This window comes from Gambusia affinis, linkage group LG01, assembly GCF_019740435.1.
Source record: "Gambusia affinis linkage group LG01, SWU_Gaff_1.0, whole genome shotgun sequence".
Taxonomy (NCBI): Eukaryota; Metazoa; Chordata; class Actinopteri; order Cyprinodontiformes; family Poeciliidae; genus Gambusia; species Gambusia affinis.
The window spans coordinates 36,834,543-36,859,566 of NC_057868.1; the positions used below are offsets into that span (position 1 = coordinate 36,834,543).

General features: G+C 37.5%; 2 protein-coding genes across 8 annotated transcripts in view; both read right to left on the reverse strand.

Annotated features, from left to right (window-relative positions):
- Positions 1-11,233, reverse strand: part of magi3a (membrane associated guanylate kinase, WW and PDZ domain containing 3a) — a 132,924-nt gene extending 121,691 nt beyond the window's left edge. For 2 of the 4 annotated variants that reach the window (XM_044128646.1, XM_044128638.1), the window contains exon 1: positions 9,592-11,216. In XM_044128646.1, coding sequence (XP_043984581.1) covers positions 9,592-9,898 — 307 coding nt within the window. In that variant the 5' untranslated portion in view covers positions 9,899-11,216. Of the gene's footprint in view, positions 1-9,591 lie in introns of all 4 variants that reach the window. The other 2 variants (XM_044128652.1, XM_044128659.1) reach the window with 1 other exon arrangement.
- Positions 11,234-12,539: 1,306 nt separating this feature from the next.
- Positions 12,540-22,975, reverse strand: tmem269 (transmembrane protein 269). Of its 4 annotated transcripts, none has more exons than XM_044120907.1 (7): positions 22,735-22,975; positions 22,147-22,188; positions 18,170-18,317; positions 17,193-17,290; positions 15,424-15,567; positions 15,139-15,339; positions 12,540-14,736 (listed from the first exon to the last, which is right to left on the reverse strand). In XM_044120907.1, exons 2-7 carry the CDS (start codon positions 22,169-22,171, stop codon positions 14,627-14,629), a joined length of 726 nt encoding a protein of 241 aa, XP_043976842.1. In that variant the 5' UTR covers positions 22,172-22,188; positions 22,735-22,975; the 3' UTR covers positions 12,540-14,626. The 4 variants fall into 4 exon arrangements, with proteins under 4 accessions (XP_043976842.1, XP_043976861.1, XP_043976869.1 ...); XM_044120926.1 differs by having other exon boundaries at positions 18,170-20,824; XM_044120934.1 differs by lacking the exon at positions 22,735-22,975 and adding an exon at positions 20,726-20,824 and having other exon boundaries at positions 22,147-22,359.
- Positions 22,976-25,024: the final 2,049 nt, after the last annotated feature.

Sequence of the window (25,024 nt, forward strand, 5' to 3'; positions counted from 1 at the left end):
AGTTGTTCACAGATTATACTCTGAATATAGATGTAGAGTTTCACTAAGACATGAATCTGCTATTAGCATCAGTTGTATATTATTATTCTAGTGGAAATTGAACCTCTATCCCAATCTAAAGTCTTTTGCAGCATTTAATAAGTTTTCTTGGAGAATTTCAAACATGAATTGTCATGGCAATTTTTTCCCCAACCATAGCTGTTTAATCGCAGCAAGCTGCACTGGATTTTATTTTAAGGTATCAGAGAATCATGGTGGAGATTTTATTTATAGGTAATGTATAATTTTCTTCCACTTCACAATGGTGAACTACTTTATGCTGCTCTAATACACGCATCCCAACAAAATACATCAAACTTTGTGTTTGTAAAGTGGTCAAATGTCGCTGAAAATGAAAATAGAATGTGCAACTCCTTGCAAAAGTAAGGAGTTGCACATTCTATTTTCATTTTAGGAAGTAAAATACACAATGCAGAGTAGGAAAGCTCCCACTGCAATTCTCCTACAGAAAAGCAGGAGTAGTAATGCAACCGTGATATGGAAAAGAGGCCAGGGGAGCAGCTGGTGGGGTAGATAGTTACACGATAGTGCTCGGCTTTAATATTTGTTTGATTGGAGATGTTGTCATGGGCACCAGCTGAATGGGCTGAAATCGATTCTTTGAGGTGGAGTGCCACAACGAAAACACCTGAGAGTGCGCTGCACTAGCAGAGCGAACACTGACCCAGGCCCATCAAGTGTGGGAGGAGAGCCAAGTCTGAAGAACTGCAGCCAAATGGAAGACTGAACTCTGAGATTAGGTCTTTTCAGCTGATTTATCACAGCGAGAGTAGAGATAGATCTCAACTGGACGAACAGAAGAACGCACATGTCCAATTTACACAGACAAGCCATTTGTCTCACTCCTATCAATGCCCAGTAAAACAAACTCTTGGGATCCTTCCCAAAACAAAGTCTAAACAACAGTACAGCAGCTCCCACTCTCATTGTCAGAGAGAGGTATGGCAGTAAAATTTAAATAAAGATGCCCCGGCAGCAATTGTGGAAATAAGAGCTGTTGTTCTCTCTGTGTTGCCTGAAACAGAACTGAAACAGAGGGATAGCAATTCCAATTTACCTGGAGTTTTTATGATCCTTCATGCTTGCAGCTATGATTAGAAACACTGCTTCTTCTCCAGGTTTGAAATAGAAACTGCTGGTTTGACGAACTGCCACCATAATCATTTAAGACACTTACAGGGAAGAATCAATACTGTTATAGAGATTAATGGTAACATAATCACTTTCAGTCCTTGGATTATTATTGCTTTCACATCCCTCTCTGCCTGCGCTTTCCTGCATTTTACCTCTTTCTCCTTGTGCTCAGTCTTGCAATGAGACTCCTACCTTTTTTGACCCCATTTTCTTTCCTTTGAACCTGTTAAACAGTTTTTCCTCCCTCACCTGGTTAAACGTAGCCTGGCCATTGTCTTCCAACACAATTCCATTCAATTCTCATCTCCCTTCATTTCTTCATCTTGTATTTCTCCCATTAGCCTCAATTTCTTCGGAGGAATTTCAACCGGATCAATCAGTGAACACCAAAAGAAGTCTGTGATGCTATTTGAAAGCTTAAAAATGGTTTCAAATATTAAGCGGTTAAAGTCTTGTTTTCAGGAAATGTAATTAAAAATGTTTAGTTAAAAGAAACATGTTATTTACAGCTTGATATGAAACAGCTATGATCGGTCTATGGGACAATCAACCTTTTTTTCTTTCCAGTCAGTGAATTCAAGATAGCCAGGTCCTGTTATCTGCTGAACGTCTTGCTCTGATACCGGCTGAATGAACTAGAAATACTGAGACATGTCATAGAAGTTATATTCCTTTTAAATCACATCCTACATCTCTGCACTCTCTTGGACTTTATTTAAAACACATTACTGACACTGAAAACCCATAACTTTCACTCTTCTTCCGACAGTGTTAACTTTATTTTCATGATAGGTGTGAGAGCAGGTTGACCTGGCAACATTGAAAATCATCTTCAACAATCTGTATCTTCCAGTGAAAATGTACAAAACCCCCTCAGCAAAAAAAACACAAAAAGAGAATCTCATTTGTGGGATGCCTCAGTGGAGGTTCAGACTGCTGAGTATGGGCAGCAGCAAGGCTGTGGTGCCTGCAATGTTGTTGCACCGTTAGAAAGCTGATCTCATCTTATATCACAAGGATAAACAGCTGCATAGACGACTATGTTAGAGAGAGGCCAATTAGGAGACAAGCTGGGGAAAGAAGGATTCTTTGGGAAAGAGAGTGAGTGTGTGTGTGTGTGTGTGTGTGGGTGTGTGGGTGTGTGTGTGTGTGTGTGTGTGTGTGTGTGTGTGTGTGTGTGTGTGTGTGTGTGTGTGTGTGTGTGCGCATCTTCATCTCTAAACTGCACTGTCCATTTCCACTGGCAGTAACCCGGAGACACTCTTGCTGCTGACATCGCAGCATGACCACTCAGCGAGTACAAAGAGGCAGCCTTTGTGAATCAGCACTCACACTCGTCTTCCCCCTCTTCCAACAACCTGCCTGCCAAGTCCTGATGCCTGCCAGCGAGAGCCATGGTTTATATGAAGATGCCGTCTCTGCTGCCGGCTGATTCCAAACCGCAATGCGGCTTTGAAGGACTCCAATTAATAAGGTAGACTAATGACGGACAGTACAGTAGTGTTTGATGCACATCTGGAGAAAAACTCTGCCATCTGCTAGAGACACAAAAAATATTGTGGAAGTCTATGAAAGAGAATCGGCAATTATATATGCGCAGGATGACAAAAGGAAGGTAAATGCAGGAGTTCACTGCTATTAGATAAATGTGGACAAAAGGTTTCTGAGGCAATTTAGTCTTTATGGCAGTAAATAGTCAACACTTAGAAATCCAGCAATAAACAACAGATTGGAATATGCCAATTTCCCATAAATCAACTCTGATCAGCAACTGGAAGATATTGAATACTGAAAAATCTGATTTCCTTTCCCACTCCACATTTGTTTAACAGTAATTGACAACATAGAAGGCATTAATATTTTTGTGTGTGTTTTTTTCAGTCTGAAAAACCAAAAGAGACATATTTAAATCCTGTGTTTAATTATAGATTTTACATTTTTTCAGATCATCTTATGTTCCCATGCTTGGTAAGGACCAAAGACAGCAGACCACTCAGAGATTGAAAGACTAGGCATTGACAGGAACTGCTTCTGTCTCCAGGAAGGCCAAGCCCCATTTTACATTGAAGGCAGATTGGAAAGGCAAACAGATGACTAAAAAAGAGGTATAGAAGGAGTGTAACAAATTGGAGGAATAAACCAGAAGACATGAATGGAAATTTGTAATATGCATAAGTGCACATACAAAAACACAAGATGCAACAGAGCAAATTGGAAGGGTGTGAGTCCCACTTAATTGTGCTGGCATCCTTCTGCTAGGTTTAAGAAAGTCTCAATTTTTTCCCTAGCAAATATACTCAAACCTGCATGGGAATAGCAAAAAAAGAAAAAAGACCAGAGAAAAACTAAATTCAAATTGTGACATGACCCTGGAGGTGATACCAGAAAAAGATCCATTACCAAAGGGAAAAGAATCCACGAAGCAGAGACCCACTGAAAGCTCCTCTGTGCTGGTTTAGAGCAGCTTAGTCATTGCAGCCCTGGATGCACCATGGGGCACCACATTAACAGAAACTGTGAGATTACAGCTCTGCTGCTCAGCAGATAGCAAGAATAAAGTGTTAACATCAACATAACACCAACAGGATAGAAATAAAAAATAGGAAAAGAGATGCTGAGCGAGACCAATTTAAATAGAAAAACTTTGCAAATGACAGCATGATGTTTAGGCTGTAGCACAGAGACAGGGTAGAGTGCATCAAAAAGAAAAACGTCAATTCTGTGATGACAGAAGCTATCAGAAAAATATGATCTTTTTTGCAGTAGAATCATCAATTATTTATCTAACACTAAATACTGATATTGTATTTGATGCAACCTATTTTCCCAATTCTAGCATCGCTACTACAAAGTATAGGGGTTAGCATGTTTTTTTGGGGTTTTTTTACCGCCGTTTAGTTTTAGGTGTGCATCTGCTTTCTGAAGACTTCTGATTTAAAATGTGTTAAAATTTGAGTACTATACATGGTTTTATACCATATTTATCAATCAATAAAAAGACCTTAGAAAAGATTAAACAATTTTTGTTCTAAAACGTATTATTTTAGTAGAAATAAAGATAACGGTAAGCTAACGGTTTGCTCAGAACATCGGATAGCTTTATGTGTAAGCCACCAATGAAAGAGGGTGATGCAAAAATACATTCCTTTTCCTGCTTTATTTGGTTGGAGGAAAAAGTCAGATGGCAAAAACATATTAAGAAAAACAAACGAAATGTTTGAGATTCCAACAAAGGGGAAAGCATTTGAGAGGTGCTGGCAGACGTCTTGTTTGTTACTGATATTATCAAACTGTGCCAAAAGAGAGAGCTCAAAAAATATCTGGAATTATTCCATCTGTGTGTGTCATTGTCAAGGATTCAAAAGGAAATATCATCGAACAGAGTATGTGATGGATGCTGTTGCAGAACCTACTGGTGCATGTTGCACTGTATGATTTTGCGCCATGTTTGACTGAATGCTGATGTTTCAGTCTGCAGAATGAGGCAAAACAGACCCCCCAGCTGCACAACCACAAGAGTCTCAACATGTGAACCCCTTTCAATGTTTTGATTGCCTGTGCTTCAGTGTTGTTATTCAAATTTGCATGTGATTTCAAAAAGCGCTGGTGTGAAATTGTCCGTAAATGTAGCTTTGAAGTTAACACAAAAACTTAGAAAAACAAATCTCTTGCATTCACTGTTAATTGGTCCATCTTGGTGAAAGATGTAACTAATGCTCATATAGACTGTCTGTGTCTTTCGCAACCAGAAATAATTACAAACAGACAAATCTGTTTTTCTTGCAAATGAGCGAAGTACATACAAGCTTTCTATTGGCCAAAAGACTGGCAGTGTGCAGCAACAAGTGGGGGAGGGGCATTACTGAATCTCAGTAAAGGGAGTTTAAAATATAGGAACAGTACATGGACAACAATTTGTGCAGTATAGAAGTTTCTTTAAAAAAAATGGAACTTGTGTATCTTGATATTGTCAGTGGATATACACATGTGTTCATCATCTCTAAACTTTCTTAAATAAATAAATAAATAAATAAATAAATAAATAAATAAATAAATAAATAAATAAATAAATAAATAAATAAATAAATAAATAAATAAATAAATAAATACATAAATAAATAAGAACCAATTTTTTAAGATTCTGTGGCACTAGTGGTCTTGATTCATCAGTAGCTAGAAAGGAAAAATGGCAGAGAGAGAAGGCAAGAATATGCAGTACAGGGCCCAGAATCAGGAATCAAACCAGGGAGTATTGTCTGGAGCAATACAGCATGTACTGCTAAACCATGAGGAGTCCTGACATTTTCTTTTCTAAAGGAATTTGATAAACAAGTCTATACCAAAGGAGTAGTTTTAAAAATGTGACAAATCTCAGGAGCATCACTGCCTAATGCCACACTTAGAGGCACAATTATAATACAAGGTGACAGGATGAAGTCACTGAGGAAAACTATTATGCTACACTATCATACTCTTACTAAAAACGCCTACTGGGAGTCATTCTTGCCAGATGCCAAAACAAGCCAACAGCTGAATTCTTTCCTATTCCTAAGGGTGAGACCAGCCATCCTTCAACAGAAACTCCCAATCTCTTTCTGTTTGTCTCTACCCACAGTTTAGAGTCAGTTAATTATTTAGTTTGTTATTTGATAAACACTTTCCCCAGCTGAAGGTTTGCAGAGGAGGAAACTTGCTGTTCTGGTAAGCCCTTACTTTGCAGAAATGAGTGCTGAGATTGATACACAGAGTATATTACGTCCTTTTTGACTCACAAAATAGGAAAAAAATTATACTTTTTATGAATTACTGTAGACCTAACGTGAAAAAACATGAGTCCTCCAGGACTTCAGAGTTAAATGATTCATTCATTAAACTCCACAGGGTAAAAACAAGCAGATTTGCATCCTGTGCTAGCATCAATCATCAGACTGCTCAGGTCCCTGAGCTTCTGAGAGTGTCTGCCATCATTCTGCCTCTATACTCTCAACCGTCCCCTCAAGGTTACTGCCTATTTCCTTGCCTTCCTAACAGGATAAGAGCTGCATGCTGAGTGCGTCGGCTGGTCCAACGCCAGGCAGGACACATTTCAGGTTTCAGCCCCAACTGCGCAGGAGAAACAGTTAAAAGGTCTCAGCTGTAAAAAAAAAAAAGAAACAGCGACTGGTTTTGAATCTGCAGGTGTAATTATCATGGCAGGTGGGTAAAAAGTGTACTGGCTGGACAAAAAAAAAAAGTTTTGTGTTGAACTGGCAAAAATAAGGGAAGTGGAATCGCAGAACATTAAGTATAAAAGATAACATTCTAAAATTAGTGAGAATAAAAGGTAACAGATGTTATCTGTTACATAACAGAGAAAAATTAATTTACCAAAGTAATAGTCTAGCCAAAGAGAGATGAAAAGATAAACAACCAAGCATTGGAAATAGCGAGACCAACTGAAAAGTCAACAGGGTTTAATGCAGGTACATCTGTCTTATAAAACCATATCTTTTTCTATTGTTTTCATGTTACAATTATAAACTTCAATGTATTTTATTAAGATTTTGAGGAGAATTATTAGGAAAGATACATATTTTCTTGGCAATAAGGGTATCAATCAGAGAATCAGCAAAGAAGTTTATTGGCAACATTGAAACAGCTGCAGAGATTGACAGAGTATGGAAAACTACAGGGAAATGTGTTAGATTGGACTAGTCAAAGTCTGAGGATAAATCCAATTGAGAAACTGTAATTGCTGGGAAAGGCAAAGCTAATATTGGCATGCCCAAGTAGAATTGCAGCTGTAGTTTGCTGTATTCACCCAAAGGGGTTGATTGCAACTCAATGACACGCTTCACAAAATTCATTTGTAAAAAATGTTGAAACCGTGGGATCCTCCTAATTCAAAACTACCTTCTATTTGGTCTATAACCCAAAATGTCAGAAACATCCATGTAACTTTTACGGCATTGTGATTGGTATACAAATGAGTCACGTTAATCCCATTCAACAAAGGCCTAACTTCCCCACTTGAGCTTACATTTATCCCCACTTCCAACTTGCCCGCTTTGCGCTCTCACTCCAGCCACCAGCCACCTCATTCTGGCATGCGGCGGACATCAATGATGGATGATGCATGCATTAATCATGAACGAGAAGACGGAGAGATCTAAACACACAGTCCCGAGTGGAAAAAGGGGAACCAATGGTAAACAAGCTGGGGACCTCTGAGTGCCGCTTAACTTAATATTATGTAACGTCGGATTGAAAGAAAATGTTAAAGGCTCTGCAAGCAGGCAGCGCTTTACCAGACATGAGCAAACACATCAATGACACCCAGCCGAGTGAATTTAAGAGTAATTAAGTTATGAATCCAATCTCAGAGCATTGGCATTTAAATTATAAATCTTCTATCAAAGCAAAATTTCCAGCCAAAATTGTGCCAAACAACATTCCAAAAGGAAATACCTGGAAGTGAAAGTGTCAAACTCTGCTGCCAAGCTGGCAACATCCTGAGGGATTTAAGTACATGGGCCTGATTGATTCAATTACACTTGGACACCTCAACACCGTCTGTGCTGGGAAGGCGACCGTTAGCAAATCCTCTGGACAAGGCTTCAAAGTGCCACACTCAGCAGGGCCTCTATTAAATCTATCTACACACACACACACCTGCCTCCTGCCCCAATGACTGCTGGAGTTTGACCGTCGATATGCTATGGCACATTTAGTGCCATGCTATTCATTAGGCTTGTCTGCAGGGCCATACAGGAAGAATTACAAGCCAGTAAGTAAGAAACGGTAATAAAAAGCGGCAGATCAATAAACTTTCAAGCTGGATTTTTAAGTAAATGCGTGTCACAGATAGGAAGGGCACTTTTACATCAAGACAAATTTTACAGGGCGAGCATGCTTAGAGTCAGCTTGTTCCATTTTTATGAAGAACAAAATACTGCCTTGCAAAAATGTTGATAGCCCTTTAGTCAGGTTACCACAAATCTCAACATAATTTATCATGATGATAGGAGACCAGAATTAATAACTGTGATGCAGAACAAGAAAATTGTAATTAATTCTTTTAAAATAAATACCTGAAAAGAATGCATTCTCTCGTCTGATTCACCTAAATTAGACACACAGTAGCCAAGTGCCTTCAGAAACATCTAGTTTATAGTCTACATGTGTGTAATTCAAATCGAGTTGAAATATTGCTGTTCTGTGGAAGACCCAAGAGGTCTGTTGGAGAACATCAGAGAAAAAAAAAACACCATCATAAAGACTAAAAAGCAGAAGAAGACATGTCTGAGATAGACCTTTAATGCAGAGCGAGGTAATAAACACAATATTTCAAGGTTTGAACATCCTACAGAGCTCTGTTGAATCCTCCATCTCAAAATAGTTAATAGTATGGTACAACTGCAAACCTAGTAAGAAGACTGACACCATCCAGCCAGCTGGGAAAGGAGACATTTATTCAAAGAAGCAGTCAAGGAGCCAATAGTAACTCTGGAAGAGCTGCACAAACCAGGTGGGAATTGTAAAGAGGACAACCTTTTCAAATCTGGCCTAAATGATGCTTCAGAGCATCAAGAAGTTAAATGTACGAAGTCACGTTCTTTTGCTAAGCCTCATGGCAAACACAGCAAACAAGTGGAAGAAGGTGCTCTGGCAAGCTGAGCCCTAAAGCTGAACTTTTTGGCCTAATTGATTCATTTTTCAGAAACCCGACAGAGCTTGATGATAAGAAAGAATAACAAACACTAGGACTGGGGTGAAGATTTTCCATTGAGCATAATGACCCTACATACAACCAGAACTACAAAAGAATGATTTGGATCAAAGCACATCCATGATAAAATGGCTTAGTCAAAGTCCAGACATTAATCCAAATGAGAAAATGTGGAAAGAATGAACAATTTGTGATTATAGAAGTTTTCCATACAGTAAGAACATTGGGGGGAAAGTCTATAAATCTGTTAGAGACATTCCCCTAAAACACCCGCAGCTGCAACTAAAGCAGGTGGTTCTGCTAAACGTGACTCAGGGGAGCTGAATACAGATACTTGAACTTTACGAGAAAAAAATAACTGAAACCATGTTTTATTTTCCTTCTACTTCACAGTAGTCCACTTTATGTTGACCCATAAAATACATGTGAGGGGAGGGAAAAGTTTAAGGAATAAGAATATGTTTGGCAAGGCATTGTATTTGGTATTAAGTGAAAACAGTTCTGACTATAATGATCGGCCCCCATTTATACCCGCAATATGAGTCAGGGCGCACACGCAAGCAAATTCACCAACAGCAGCAACAGGCGAACAGACAGAGAGAGCGCATCTTATTCATCCAGCATCAGTCCCATGTTCAGTTTGTACACCCTCTTCACAGCTGGTGGAGAAATGACGAGAGGACACCCACCTGGTCTCACGGTCTTCAGGCGAATGGGCTCCCGAAAGTGTCTGATGACAGCCAGCGTGTCTCTGTTGGTGAGTCCGCTCACCGGAGTGCCGTTGACCTCCAGCAGCACGTCCCCGCTGCCGGGCAGCCGCCCGCTGTGGCACACCACCTCCTCCGGGATTACGCGTCCGATGTGGGGGAACTCTCCTAGCTCGGCGCCGCCTCGCACCTCTAGGACAGCGGTCAGCTCCACGGAGCCCCCCCAGGACACGGAGCTCTCCTGCACTTTGACCAACCAGTGCTTTTTCTTCTTCAGTGTCTTGGACATCGCCGGTTGATGGGCTTTTTGAGGGGTCGCTTAGGAGTTGGAAGTCCCGGGGAACAAGCGTCCTCTTCAGAAGCAAAATCCTATTTGGACCCTCAGAGCGCTCTGACGCACGGCTCGATCATTCCGGGCCAGAGAAGTTGAGCCTTGTGTTTTGTGTAGTATTCCATTCCAGAGGGAGAAATAAACAAAAATCCTTCTCTGTGAAACCCCTCCGAGCTCCCTGTGTGCGCGATCGTTCCTCTGAATTACAGGAGCATCGTCTGGAGCGTGACACCAGCTGCGTCAGTGCCGCAGTGGAGCGGGAGCGCTGCTTCTGATGCTGGGGCGGCTCGATTCCCCCCTCCACCCCAGTTTACAGCACCTGGAAAACAAAAACCAGCGCACTCCCACTGCTGATGAGCCCACCGCGAGCCTAGATTGTGCGTAAATCCTGCGCCCCAAAAATATGCTAAACTCCAGTTCTGGTTCCAAGAGATTAGTGAATCCTGCCAGAAAGGGTTTGGAGAGGAATTTCAGGAAAACTTCCAAAACTAGTTTCTCGTAAAGGTTGGTCTCTACAACTCAGAGAGGTAACTTTACCCAGAGCACCTGTTCTTCCTTCTTTCCTCCCTCCTCCTTTTCCTCCACGGTGACATCAACGAGGAAACCCCTAGATACGGGCAAACACACCTGGCCCTCCTCTTCTGACCCGATCGGCCAGCAGAACCCACTCGCATTCACACAGGCTCTCCTCTTCCCGCTCTGCGCTCTCACGCTGCTTTTCCGCGCTCACCGTGGGATGCTTTTTGATGCTGGAAAACTACGCAGCAGTATGCCACAGACGTGATCCGATTACGCTTCGCTCCATAACTTTTATATATATATATATCCTTTTCCGCGTTTCTCTCCTGACGGCAGGGAGTTCTGTCCAATTGCAGCCTGCGGGGCGGACTCAGCACATTTTGGATCGGGCCAATGGCGGGTGACCAGAGGCGGGCGTGAAGGTTGCGTTTCGTTTCCATGGAGTATTGTCCATACGGAAATTCCCGCACTTGGAACCCGTGTTTACACGTGCAACAGTAAAGCTCAGAGTCTCGTATTTAATTGGTTGAATGTTGTGATCCCTTCCCGAAACAATACACTGCTGCGTTTTGACCGGTTTAAAACGTTCTAACTTAATTTAACTTTCATGAGAGCAGTTTGGAAAACTAAAACAATACATCGATGCCTTATGTTGTCTTTTTTGTACATTGCTGCCATCTCGTGGCAGTAACGTAAAGCGGTAACTAGTTCAGGTCAGATATGGAAAGTGTAGAGTGCCAAATTACAGTAAACACTGGAAATAATTATTTAATAAATACAGAAATAACATAATTATATAAAAATAAAATTATATGAGCCTCAATTATTTTTATTTTATGAATTATTTCACAGTCGTGTGCTGAAGCACATTATGAATTTAAATTTATGAATTTGAACTACTTCACCCATGAAGTGAAGTGGACGGGATTAGAGCTGCTTCTATATAGACTCTGACGTCTGACTGGCTGCTTCAGACATCAAGTAAAGACGTTTTTGTCCAAGTTTGCTATGAGCTTGACCTCAATATCTTCACTGGAAAGTGCAGAAATTCTTCTAAGCATGGTGGTGGCAGCATCATGACATGTTGTGGGCAACTTCAGTATGGTCAAGAAAACTGTTCAGAGTAGAGAGGAAGATATAGGGAGTTAAACATAAAAAAAAATCTTGAAGAAAACTGTTATAGGCAGAATTAAGCCTGAGCCACAACGAAGAAATAGAGTTTTGTTTTTGGTTTATTTACCAATAACGCTACAGAACCTAATGATTATTTTATTTCTTTTTGTTTTGCTCCTGTTTTGTTTTTCAGGAAGAATAGTAGACAAAGGTCTTGCAAGCTACTACGAAACCAGCCCATTGGGCATCATGGTAAAAGAAAAAAAAAAAAAAAACTAACTGAACGTTTGATTCCAGACAGAGTTTTTTCATATTTTCAAAGTGATGAGAACATGACTTTTTGTTGTACTTAAAGCCTTTGGCAACATTTTGGCTCATTCTGAGTCATTTTTTTTAAACGAATCACAGACATAAGAGCAAGCTATGTGAGTTTTCTAATCCCAGTCTAATTTTCTAACTGGAGAGGCAGCAGCAGATGTGAGCATGGCTTTTTATATCATGTCTGCTTCTCTCTTAATCTTTATCAGCCTATCAGCTCACTTTCTTCCCCCAGCAATGGTTGATATGTTTATCTGTAATTGGGTTTGCCCTCAGGAATACCTAACAACATAGCATAGACCAGTATGCTTCAACCATTCTACCAGGAAAACTAAGCAAATAAACGAAAACTAGTTTGAAATTGAATTAATTGGCCCAGACTTCTGAGTTTGAGTGTCTGGAGTGGTTTTGGCATTTTCAAGATGCAGAATGGATTCAGTATTGATGGAGAAGGCAGCAGAGGTGGGTGTCAAATGGCAGGTTGCAGATGGGATTTTGATACAGTTCAGTATCGACAGGAGCAACGCAGAAGGGCAGAAGGATGGCTGAGAAAGCAAATCACACAAACTCAAAATTTCCTTTTTCTTTCATCCTTAGCTCAGCTCACTGTTTACGTAAAGGTGATCGTTTTAAAGGCTTCTTACTGTGAAAATGCAAAACCCTAAATATAATATTTGACTTCAAGGAATGTATTTTTGCAGCTTTCTCAGGAGTTAATTTTAGGGTGTTTTGGAAAAATAATGTTAAAAATCTCACTTTTTTCATGCGTAGGTTTGTTTTTGATATATTTTATTAACAAATGTTAATTTGGTGTGTCATTATCTATCAAAACTGTGTAGTTTTAAATGAGCAAATATGGACTATCAACAAAGGTACAAGAGAACCAGCGCTGCTCTGTCAAAAAATTTTAAAAGACAGTGAATTAAATTTACTTAATAGGATTAACACAGTAAGACATTTCCCAGCAGGCACTTTTTGAATTCATCTACAGGCAATTAAAAATGTCTAACTTAATAGTCATGCTCAAGTTGTTATTCACTGAAATGATAATGACTACACATGATGACACAAAGTCATTTCATTCTCATTTTTTATTTTCAAAATATACAGCCTAAAATGCACATATCCTACTTCACAAAAAGATTTAAATATTTTTCTTTCTTTCTCAAAATATACTGTTTTTCCTTCTGCTATGTTCTACATTAGAGTGCTTTTACTTTCTGAAAACCAAAAACACCCACACTGGAAAACCGTACGCTCTGTCAAATGTACTGCAGTAAGTCTGTATGTTATTCTTGGAGACTTTCTTCAGAGCTGGTTATCAGTAAGTTGAAATTAATATTTTAAATCAATAATCAAAAAGCCAGGATTCTCCACATTAGAACCATTCCTTTGTAAGTTACTCTAAATCTGAAACTGAACGAATTACAATTTATGGCTTAAAGATGAGCTAAGTAATTTGAATTAAGAAGCAAAAGGAAAACCAGATCTTTCAAGGCTCAGAACAGACACATTTCACCCAGTTATGCTTTGCTTAAATTTTAGGCTTTCGGACAAAGCAGTACCTAACACTATATTCTCTCAATTTCCTTCACAGTGCAAAGGCAAAAAAACACGTTTTGAAACTAAATAAGTAGTGACAAAAACAGAATCCCTACTACAAAGAAATGCTCTACAAAGAAGAAAAAATAAATCTCTTAAAGCAGACTGGCAATAGTTCTCACCTGTTTCTGCAAAGGTGATATATTGTGCCATGTCCACTAGATGGCATCAGAAACAGTATTTAAAGTACCTACTAATGTAATTCAAAGAAGTAAATCCTCACCATGTGGAATTAATTTACAATTGAAAATTGACTAAAAGCTCTCAAAGTGAAATCAGTGATTTGTCAGAGAAAGACATGAATGATGCAGTGTTGTTATGATGCCTCCTAAAACAGAGGCAGATACAGAGGAAATTCCAGGAAACTAACACAGCATTTCATAGACATAAGAAAAATAGAAAGTTTGTAGGTATAGAAATGTTTGCAATGTGTAAATGCGGGAGTTATGACAACAAATGGACATGTTCAAACAGCAAATAAAATATTATGAAAAACAGAATCATTATGTTAAATCAGTTCTTTTGAACTACCATACATTTATTATCCCTTTATAATGGAACAAGAAGTCAGACTTGCAAAAAAAATCCCAGTCACATATGTATAAATAAATGCAGCAGAGATCTGCTGTCACAGGTTCTTTCCTGCAGAGAAACCTTTTGACATTTTGAAACACATTTTGAACTATCTGTTATGTAAAAGCACATAAAACTAGTTAACATGAAGGAAATAAAATGTGTTATTTTTGTCCTATAGAAAGTTTTCTTTTTAGAACAAAGTGATGTTCCCCTGCTGCTACATGTTCTCAACACTGATGATAAATAATACTGATGAAAGAAGATAAAACATGGAGGCAAACCTGATGAATATTCTGTTTTCAGAGCCTGCCACATATTGGTTGATTGGTGTTAATACAGCAAAAAAGACAGAATACATGTTAATTTTCACCAGTAACACTGAAAAACAATCCATCTTAGCTCTTTTTTTCTAAGTCCTCTCAGTCAGGCGTCACATCAAAATAAAAGGTGAAATAGAGAGACTGTTTCTCATGAATAAACGAGTGTTTTTTCCATCTTGGATACTCCGATGACAACAGGGAGCAGCAGCAACAGCAGTCTGTAAACCCATGTTTTACTTTACAGTTTGCAGCTCCAAAGTGATGTGGGGAACAAAATATAGGAGCTGGACCAGAGAAGGTAGTACACACACGCAGGGGGGAAGGGAGAACAGAACACCATGGCAACTCCTGAAACAGAGAAGATCAAGGAAAATGAGAAATTGAATGTCAAAAATTCTATCTATTAATTTAACTTTCTGTCTGTCTGTCTGAAACAGAATAAATAACAAAATAGCCCTTTAATAATTTACCTAGATAGATAACTAGGTAGCTAGATAGATAGGCAGACAGATAGACAGACAGACAGGTTCACCATAATTAGCCAGTTAAAGAGCACACTAATAACTTGCTATTTTGTTTATTTGAATGTTTGTTGCACTCCCTAAGTTTTGTTGCCCTGGGCAGTGAGCCACAATGTCAAGCCCAAAATATTCCATGGACTAATATGGTCAAATTTCCACAAGACTGCCAGAATTTTTTGTTTTTATTTTTGACTCTTTTGAAGCTATTATGATTTTTAAATGACCCTACCTCCAGCGTACACTACTTTCTTCCATGTCTGGGACTCCAGGATTTTGTCATGGGGATAGAAGTTCTGACTGATCATAAACAGGATCATGGCCACTGTGATGACCCGCAGCACGCTCAGGTTTCCTCCAGATAGCAGGGAGGCACTGGCTAGGATGGCTGACGAGTAGATGCAGGGGAGTCCGCGATACACAAACGGAATACCTGATACAAAACCAAAGTGTGCTTTGATTAAGAATTCTGAACTTGATCAGACTTTAGTGTAAACATTTTATTATCATAACTCACCACTTGAGAAGAAACAGAGACGGACAAACACAGACAGCACATAGCATATGCACAGGACGTTGTCCAGCAAGTCGGACGTCCTCAGCAGCAGAGATGTGGCGATCCCAAAGGTGGTGAAGTCAGCAAAATCATCCAGCTTTGCACCTAGACATGAAAAACAAAACATCACAACTGCTGACACCTGGACTTCACTTACAGTTTTTCTTAATTGCTTTGTTGATTTAGATTTGAGTTATGGATTTCGTACTTTGATTTAAATTTAGATTTAGAATTAAGACTGAGATGTAACATTTAAGTATAAATGTAACGTTTAGATTTAGATTGAATATTTAAATTTAGATTTAATAGGTTTAGATTTACCATTTAGATTTTTCAAAATTTTATTAAGTGGTAATATATAGCAGATTTTAGACATTTCCATTTCAATGTAATAAAGTGCTCCCGATCCCATTAGGGACAAGGGTGAACAGAAAATGGATGGATGGATGGATGGATGGATGGATGGATGGATGGATGGATGGATGGATGGATGGATGGATGGATGGATGGATGGATGGATGGATGGATGGATGGATGGATGGATGGATGGATGGATGGAATAAAAGTGATAAAAATTATTTAAATATCAATAAACTCTCTGCTAAATCTTTTGGATTCAAATTTTGACACTAAGCGCCCCCTACCTTTTGGACATGCATTAATTGATTCCATACAATTATTTGCTGTTCCACAATATTATTTGCTTATGTCATGTCAGTCAAAATAAAATACACTTTCAGACAAGTATATTTCATTCCCTATAAAACTTAAATTCCTCATTTCGTCATGTAATTTCTCACATAAAATTCCTATAAAATACACTGAAGTTTGTGGTTGTAGTTTGAGAAACGGTGTTTCAAGGGGTATAAGTATTTTTGCAAGGCACTTCTGCTACTTTTTCAGCTTTTCAGGGTGGAGATGGACAGCATTCCTGCCATGTGATAGTAATGTGTTACATGCAAAAATATCAAACGGGAAACATCAATGTCAGCCCAACAAACAGCTGTTCAATAAACAACATTCTCCGCTCGCTTGTCTCTTTATCCCTCAGGAGCTCATAGCATGTTTTCAGCGGATGACGATGAGGTGATTCAGCCTGCAGCCCTCGAATGAACGGGTTGGAATCCCGCAGCCAGGGGTCAACAATTTTAGCAATTTCAGAAATGCAGAGAAGCCAAAGCAACAGGATAAAACAGACAATTGGAACTGGATGCCATAGACTTAGGCTGCTTAATCGGAAAGTGATTGTTCACTTGACAAAAACAACAATGTGCAACCTGCAAAGTCATGCAGAAAACGGCTTGTTGAGACAAAAAGCAGCTAACAATGATGCACCTGGGAGCTATTTTAAGCTTTGGGGATAATATTGACACTGTTCAGATGCAGGTGTTATTTATATTGCTACTTAGCAACTACAAAGTTTATTTAAAATATTTTTGAATTATAAATGTGGATTTACATCTATTCCAAACACTTAAAGCTTATTTATCCAAAAGAGTAGAGAGGTTTTTAAAAGAGTTCAAATGACATTATATAAAATATACATGATTGTAATCTCGGAAGCTCTGTAAGAGTAACCAGAGGTTTTCACAAGCAGAGTTTCCTTTCACTGAATCCCTTAGTGAGGCCAAATTAGAAAAGTGCAAACAAAAGACTGAAGCAGACACTGCCAACAGCCCTACTGAAGTTAATCTTTGGTAAAAGTTTATTGACCACAAGCTTCCACTTACCCAGTGCCGAGCAGGCATTGAGTCGCCTGGCAACCGCTCCATCTGCCAAATCTAGCAGGTACCCAATCAGAACCAGCCAACATGCCGCATGATGGTGCCTGAACAAAACAAGTCAGAGTAAAGTTCTTCCATTTGCTGATGGAAAGCATGTTTTCTAAAGGTAACATGTATGCCAAGTCTCAAAAGTTAATTCTGTTTATGTAGGCAACATGTTGTTGATGAATGTAGTGAAGACAATTTACTTGCAAAGTGCTCAAAGGTCTTGAGCTTTTTCTCATTTTGCTACAGAGAAAGTGTGGAAAAAGGTGCAGATATTTTACTTTTTAGTTTGCATGCAAAAGGTCATGTCAGGTGGAAAACTAACACTGAAAATCACCCTGACCAACATGATGCTATCACCAATGTAAAAACACATTGGTAATGACATCATGCTGTGACAGTAACTTTCATTTCCAGCTAGCACGCAACGTTTTGTATCAGGTTTTTTTTGTTTTGGCCATAATAAAATTGGTTTATTTTCCAAAACTGCAATGGAAACACTTTTTTTGTATCACTTGCATCACCTGATCAACAACCAGATATTGCCATTGGCACAAACCATGAAGAAGACGACATCCAAATTTGATCCTTGGCGAGGATCAAATTTATTCAGATATGATTTCAATTTAAATTCCTATTTAATGGAAACACTACAATAGTGAAATTGTAATTTATGACATCAGCACAATATTGACAAAGATTTTCGCACATTTGTAATGGAAACAGAACAAGTGAGACAAAAGGTTCAAATGGTATGATAATTTTTTTTAAATGCTTAATTTAAATTCTATGTTCAGTTTTTCACTGTCTTTTGCCTTGGTCCTACTGAGCACACTTTGATTGTTCTGCGTGGACACATTCATTTTCTATAGAGTTTGCTCTATTGTGCCTGTCTTCTCTCTCAGATCATAAACTCCATTAACGGTGTGTTTGCTCACCCATTCAGGCTGCTGAGGATGGAGGCCATGCCCATGACCATGTTGGCCATCGAGAGAGCATTAGCAGCATTTTTCCGTGCAAACTCCTTGATTTGGAGCCTTGTAGCATGATCGCTCAGGAGGAGCTTGTTGGCATACTGGAAGAAATCTGAGAGCAAACAACAGCAGCAGTTAGTAGCAGTTCTTGTTGAATCAACAACACCCCACCTTGATCGGATGAGCACAACAGCCGACCTTCTCAATGGGAATAGCTTACTGATTTTATCTGAGTCTGAATCAATCCTTAGAGAGGGTTAGGTGCTGTAAATACTCCAGTATATCACCGATTACAGGATAAGAATATTACACACTAGTTAATAGGGATAGAAAACATTACTCCCAAACTGATGACCCTGTCTGATGTAAAAGAAGTATGACTTACCAAGCTGTTTGTTTATTGGACGGACATCAACCTTACGATACATTCATCCAGTTACATTTTTACATCCAACACCAATCTTTGTTTAATTATTCAGAAAATCTCAGCATGTGTTAAAAGATTTTTTTAAACACAATGACATGCAAGAACATGTGCTAATTTGTAGAAAGTACATGTTACTGGTCAGCATTTACAAATGAATATATTGGGGATCAATATGCTGGTGTGGGGGAAAAGCTAACAACGTGTGGAGGGTTACTGTGCACACAGATCTGGCTACCTTCACAGAGAGCCGGACCTACTAAGCTGACACATACACAACATGAGATCGATTAGCCTGTTAACACTGACCTAGCAAAAGGATGTGGCAGCAGCGCCCAAACAGCTGACTGATTGTTTAGATCAATTAATAGCACTTGGACTTGGGCTTTAATGGAGGAAGCGACAGTAGGATAGGAAAACACAGGACTGTGGAAAAAGGATTCAACTCCTCCTGAGTTATTCTATTTTTGTGCTGAAAATCTAACATCCAGTTGTGTTTTATGTTTGGATTTAAGCTACAATGGCAGTAAAGACAGAATGTGGTGAACCTAATATTAATTTGTGCCACTTTTTGCTGTAGTATGAAGCTGGACTCCTAGATTTTGGGCCACTTACTGGAAAAATGTTTATTATTAGGTTGAATTTCCTTCTAAACTGTTTTTAACAATTGATTTGTGTAGCTTTGTGAACTTTCTCAGACAGCAACTTTAAAGCCCAGGAAATTCTCATCTATTTGAGAAATTCTTAGCATGTCTCTAATAGATGAGAAATGCTAAGAATGAAGCAAATGAAGTTTTAGATTGAAGTGACATATGATTTTTTTTTTTTATTTAAAATGTTACATACCTAGGTCACAGTCCATACTTTATTTGTTCTCAAAGCAAATAGAAATTTTTTATGTTATTTTCACACAAAATAGGTCTTTGGAGCCATGCGTCTCTAAAATAGGAATGGTGCTATGATATGTCAAAGATGGCATTGAATGTAGAAGTGCATATTGTAAACAGAAAACATTTTTGTAAAGAGAAAAAGCTTTTTAACTAGATTATTTCAAATGGCTGTGTGGATGCTTATTAGGAATACAGAAATAGATTGAGTGAGCATTACTACTTTCTCCAAAAATCCTCAACACATGGTGAGTGAACAACATTGAAATGAGGTGGACAACCCTCTTGTCAGCTTTAAAAACTGACTATCTTTTTAAAACACTTTAACTCAAGATTATTAAGCTTATAGGTGTGAGGGATTGAACAACCCAAAGCTGAGGGAATAAACAAAACAACATTGTTTATGCCACTGCACTGGGTGATGCTTAACTGGACTGAACAGCTTGCAGGTGTTATTTGTGAGCATAAAGTTTCATGGATAAGAAGATGAGTTTTAGTGTGACTTTTCCTTCTTCGTTACACTCTTTAACAGCAAAAAGTCAGTTAACTTTGACTGCCTTAGAAATTAAACGAATAATCAATTTATTTTATGTCATTACTTCTATGTCTCCAAGTTACTGTATTGAGACAACGTTTCTCCATATATCCTTTCTCTTACTTGATAAATTGTCAAATAAATCTTCACCTTATGAACCATAATTAGTACATATATTAAAATAAACATACATACCACAAGCTACAAGCAAAACAACAATAAAGATAATTTTAATAAAAAAAAAATAAAAATGAATATTCTTTGAGTACATTTTCCCTGATAACATTGGGACTGCTAGCATGTGATAGCATATAAAAGGTATGAAAGCAGGAGGAATTGAAAACTTTATTCCACAGAGCTTTATCTTTAGTTAATGAGCAATGATACATACTGCTATTAATTTGCAGTATGTATATTTACTATTCACCATTTACGATTATTGTCAGTAAGATATAAATTTGCTGAGACTGCCTGATTCCAGCCAAAAGATTACCCTCACAAATACTATGCATATGCTATTCTTTTTTGTTTGTTTGTTTGTTTGTTTGTTTATTTTATTTTCTCACATAAATAAGGGAAAAGAATATTCTGTTTTCTCAAACTCCTCGCTTCTAAGCTAACTGTATTCTCTCAAGTCATGGTGCTGATCCAAGAGAGTATGCACAGATATTGACCTGCAATTTTTTAAAATATTTTTTTTATTGTTGCAGTAGCAACCCTTCACGAGATTTTCTCCCTGCACTTCCTTTGATTCCAAAGCCAGGCGAATGCATCTGAAAGAAAACAGTGTATGAGACAAAGCACACAGCCAACAACAACTTTCACTTGACAGCATGCTTTTTTTTTTAATCTCATGTTGGACTTTATCCTAAAGTTACCACTTGGCATGTTAAATAACTGTTTTTATAGGAAAACAGAACAATAGTAGTTGCACAACAGAAGTTAATATATTTTAACTTTAAACACAGTGAATGCCAGCATAAGTGTATAAAAATCTATAGGGGTTATTGTGATCACTTGGCTAGATATTAAAAGCAAAAGACAAATCCAGAACCAAACAAGTCTCTATTCCTGGCTTCCTGCCTAATTAGTGCAAAGCATGATGGGTAGACCCTTGTTATGTAATACCCTGCCATGTTACCAGGTAACAGCTAAAGAGAGTGCATGGAAAAACAAGAAAAACTCTCAACTCAGAGTCCACAACCAGAACAAACACAAATGAACTCACTGAGCTAACTAAACAGACTAAATTTTCTTTATTAAACTGCACTATTGCCACATCAAAGAGTTTCATTAATTAAACATATTATCAAACAGCTGACAGGCTTAGCTATAAAAACATTAAACTTTACAGTTTGTACGCATCTGTCATCCAACTGTTCTCTGTTTATTAATGAATGCAACAAACAGACAAAGTACACAATTGTAATAATCATCAATGAAATGGACACTAAATGCATTTAGGACCATATTTATCAAATGCATTATGCAGGTGTATCTCAATAAATTAGTTTCTTTGTTTCAATACTTCAACAGAAGAACTGAAAATCATATATTATAAATCATTATGTGTAAATTGATTGCAAGAAATTCAATTATTTTTTTCTACTGTATAAATTCTAATTATTAAGTAAAGAAACCTCCAAATTCAACTTCTTAGATGATTAGAATATGAATCAAGACCAATAGAAATTAGAGATTTTCAAAGACAGTGAAAATCTCTACAGTGGCAGATCACATGATGATAGGGAGGGCTGCTGACTTTAGCTATATCCAGGATAAAGTTACTGGCAACCTGTGCAAAGAGGGTAGCTATAAAGGGTCACTGCTAAAAGATCTTGTGATATCTAACAATGTTAGAAGTGGAAACTAAAGTAGTTTTTTGTACAGTTGACTTTTTTATTTTTACTTATTTATTATCATAATTTATTTATATGTAGAATTGTATCCTCTCTTGTAAAAAACATAAGTTTAAATATGACTATGTATAGGTTTTATTTCAACAAGCCTATACATCAGATAAAGAACCACAAGCAGAATTATTTTACTGTGCAGTAGTTCTGATTAGGAGCTGAAATGAGACTAGAGGACTTACCAGAGGAAGGGGTCAGGAGGATCATGGTTCACAACTCAGCAGCTGAAAGAAAAACAAAGCTCCAGTTATTGTTGTGCAGACTTAAACATTTGTGCTTTTTAAATTTAACAATATCTAGACAGCAAACGTGTCTTAAAATAAATAAAAACGTGTTTAAATGGATAAATAACAAAATTTGGGAGATATGTCATGTAGGTAGTTTTAGAAAAAATGGTTCTAATGACAATCACCCCTAGCGTTGTAACTGCTTGTACTTAAAAAAAAAAACACCACATCATCCTAGGTGCACAACACTCTATTTTCTGAAAGAAAACAAAACAAACAAAAATACAACAGTTTTAACATACAATAAAATAAAAACTTCCGCTTTGGTGGAGGTTGTAACGCGCACCGCGCTCTCCTCAGCGTCAGACCTCCCTCAGCAGAAAAAAATACGTCCAAACACCATCATTAAGACGCACAAATGCGCCATAACAAATCCTATGAAACTGCGCTCTAAAAGTATTCCCTCATATCTGACGTGAGAAAACAGTTCTAGTTTATTCAGAAAAAAAGTTTTGTTTTTTTTTTTGTTTTTTTTTATCTTACCTGAAAGGAGCTCCACAGTTTTCTTACTTTACTTTAATCAAATGACGGAGGCGTGAAAAATGCGCGCACACTACATGCCAAAATTTATTGTAGGCTACTTAATTTATTTCTTCTTCTCTTCTTTTTGAAATGCAAAATACTTTCCGTTTAATATTATTCTGTTTTCTGTGTCGATATCGTTAAATAAACAAATGAATGCAGTGAGCAGACCACCTGTCTATGTGGTTGGTGACCGCTATTTAAGCGCGTTCTTTTAAAGTAGCAGCAGTAACAAATCCGCTAGAATATTCCAAGCGGAAATGACGTAGGTCCCCCTACTCCCCACTTGTTTTTTCCCCAAAGCCTGTGAGGTTACTGTGAGTTACAAAAAAATGGATATTCAGTTAGACAGAGATATACCCAGGCTGTGTAAAAAGAAACATTTGTTTTTTCTGCTGTCTGACATTAAATCAGATTAATGAGCACCTAACCCCACGGAGTGAAAGTTGGTGATATAAACTATTTATTAGCACTTTTGTTAGCTATTATTGTATTAACTCAGGAGAACAAATACAGACAGTATAACCTCTGTTTGTGAATGTATTTAATGTTTGAAAGCATTAGAAAGGAGAGTTGAATTTCTTATAGTTGAGTTTCTGCTCAGAATTACAAATATTACTGTTTGTCCCCCAGTGTAGTATTTTATAGAAATAATGAACGTTTTCAATGAAGAATGCAACAAAGTTAAATACGTCGTTCCCACAAGTGTCAGATTTGATTCTTTAAAGAAAAACAATCAAATCTTCTACTCTATCTGATCATACTTTTATAATCAGGTTTTATCGTACTTCATGTTTGTAAAATGAGTAAATGGACACAATTTACAAAAAGTACATTTCCAAAATGAAATAACAGCACCAAGCATGCAAGAGGATGATAATGCAAGAAAAACAGGGAATTTGTTTCACCTGTTATCATTAGCTGCTGACACATTTATTCAAAGACAGACAGCAATTTGGTGGGAAAACAAAGCAAAAGAGTCTTTAGATTAATCTGCTTTTATAAGACTTTACATTAACTTGATTCCATTTTAAAAACGTTCTACATTTTAATTTTTATGAAAGAAAACAATCAAATCTGGATTTTAGTCGTACATTATATTAATATGAGTTTTTTCAGCAATTGATAAACCACAAATATGCAGTACAATTCTTGAATGTTTTACTCTTTTTACAGCTTTTACAAAAAGTCATGATCAATAAAATTTGGCTTTTTGACAATTTAATTTTTTTACAAAATAACCTTTTACTGATTTTTACAAAATGATGATAATTAAAGAAAAATATTTAATATAAAATAAGCAATTGCATAAATAGCTATCCCTCTCAATTAAGTACTTAGAAGAAACGTGGCATTTAAAAAAAGAGTTGCAAATTCTGTCATGAAACATAACATTGTCTAATGAAACATTGCAGGAAACTCCTTTCTGACACCTTCTATAATATATAGCTTCACTCCAGCTAAATAATCTCAAGAGAAAAGGAATAAAAATGACAACCTGTGATATTTCTCAGACCATGAATAGAAAGCAGCTTTGGTGATGAGTCAGATTTTTCCGTTTGATAATACTTACTATTGGCATGCTGCGGAATCCAGTCAGAGTCAATTACTAGCCCAATACTGCTTCAAAAGTTTTATGTAAAATTTAGACACTTTTAGCCCCAAATGTTGTAAACACATTGAGGCTGAATGAGTGAAAGCCAGAGTCAGTTTTGTTCTGAAGGTTCCATTATTCATTCTGTTACATAAAAATTATTTTGTCTCTCAATAATTTGCCTGAACCATTTTTTCTTCTTTTTAATTAGGCTGTGCTGTTCAGAAAACACATAGCTTCTGTAAGTTTTAAAATAGATTGTACTAGTCTGATTAATGGTTGTCTTTCATACATGATTCAAGTTAAGCATAGTAGCCTATAGAACTCTAAGTTACTTTTAAAAACCTTTTTCATTTCTGGCTTTGGTAAACTTGCTGATTAGGACTTGGGTTAAATACTTTGTATACACACTCAACGTTAGTAGAACCCTACTTTGTAACCTGACCCGCCATGTTCAGCCTACAAAGTTACAATGTTATCTTTATGTGTCATACAGATCACGTTTATAGCACATAAGCAATGACTATAAAGTAATTGAATCATGTTGTCAATGTTTGGAGTTTGGTATCAATAAATAACTCAATTGTCTTTAATATTTTAGAAATAATTTTTGGTTATTTAGCTGTAATGGCATACTAAGACCATAGTGATAGAAAA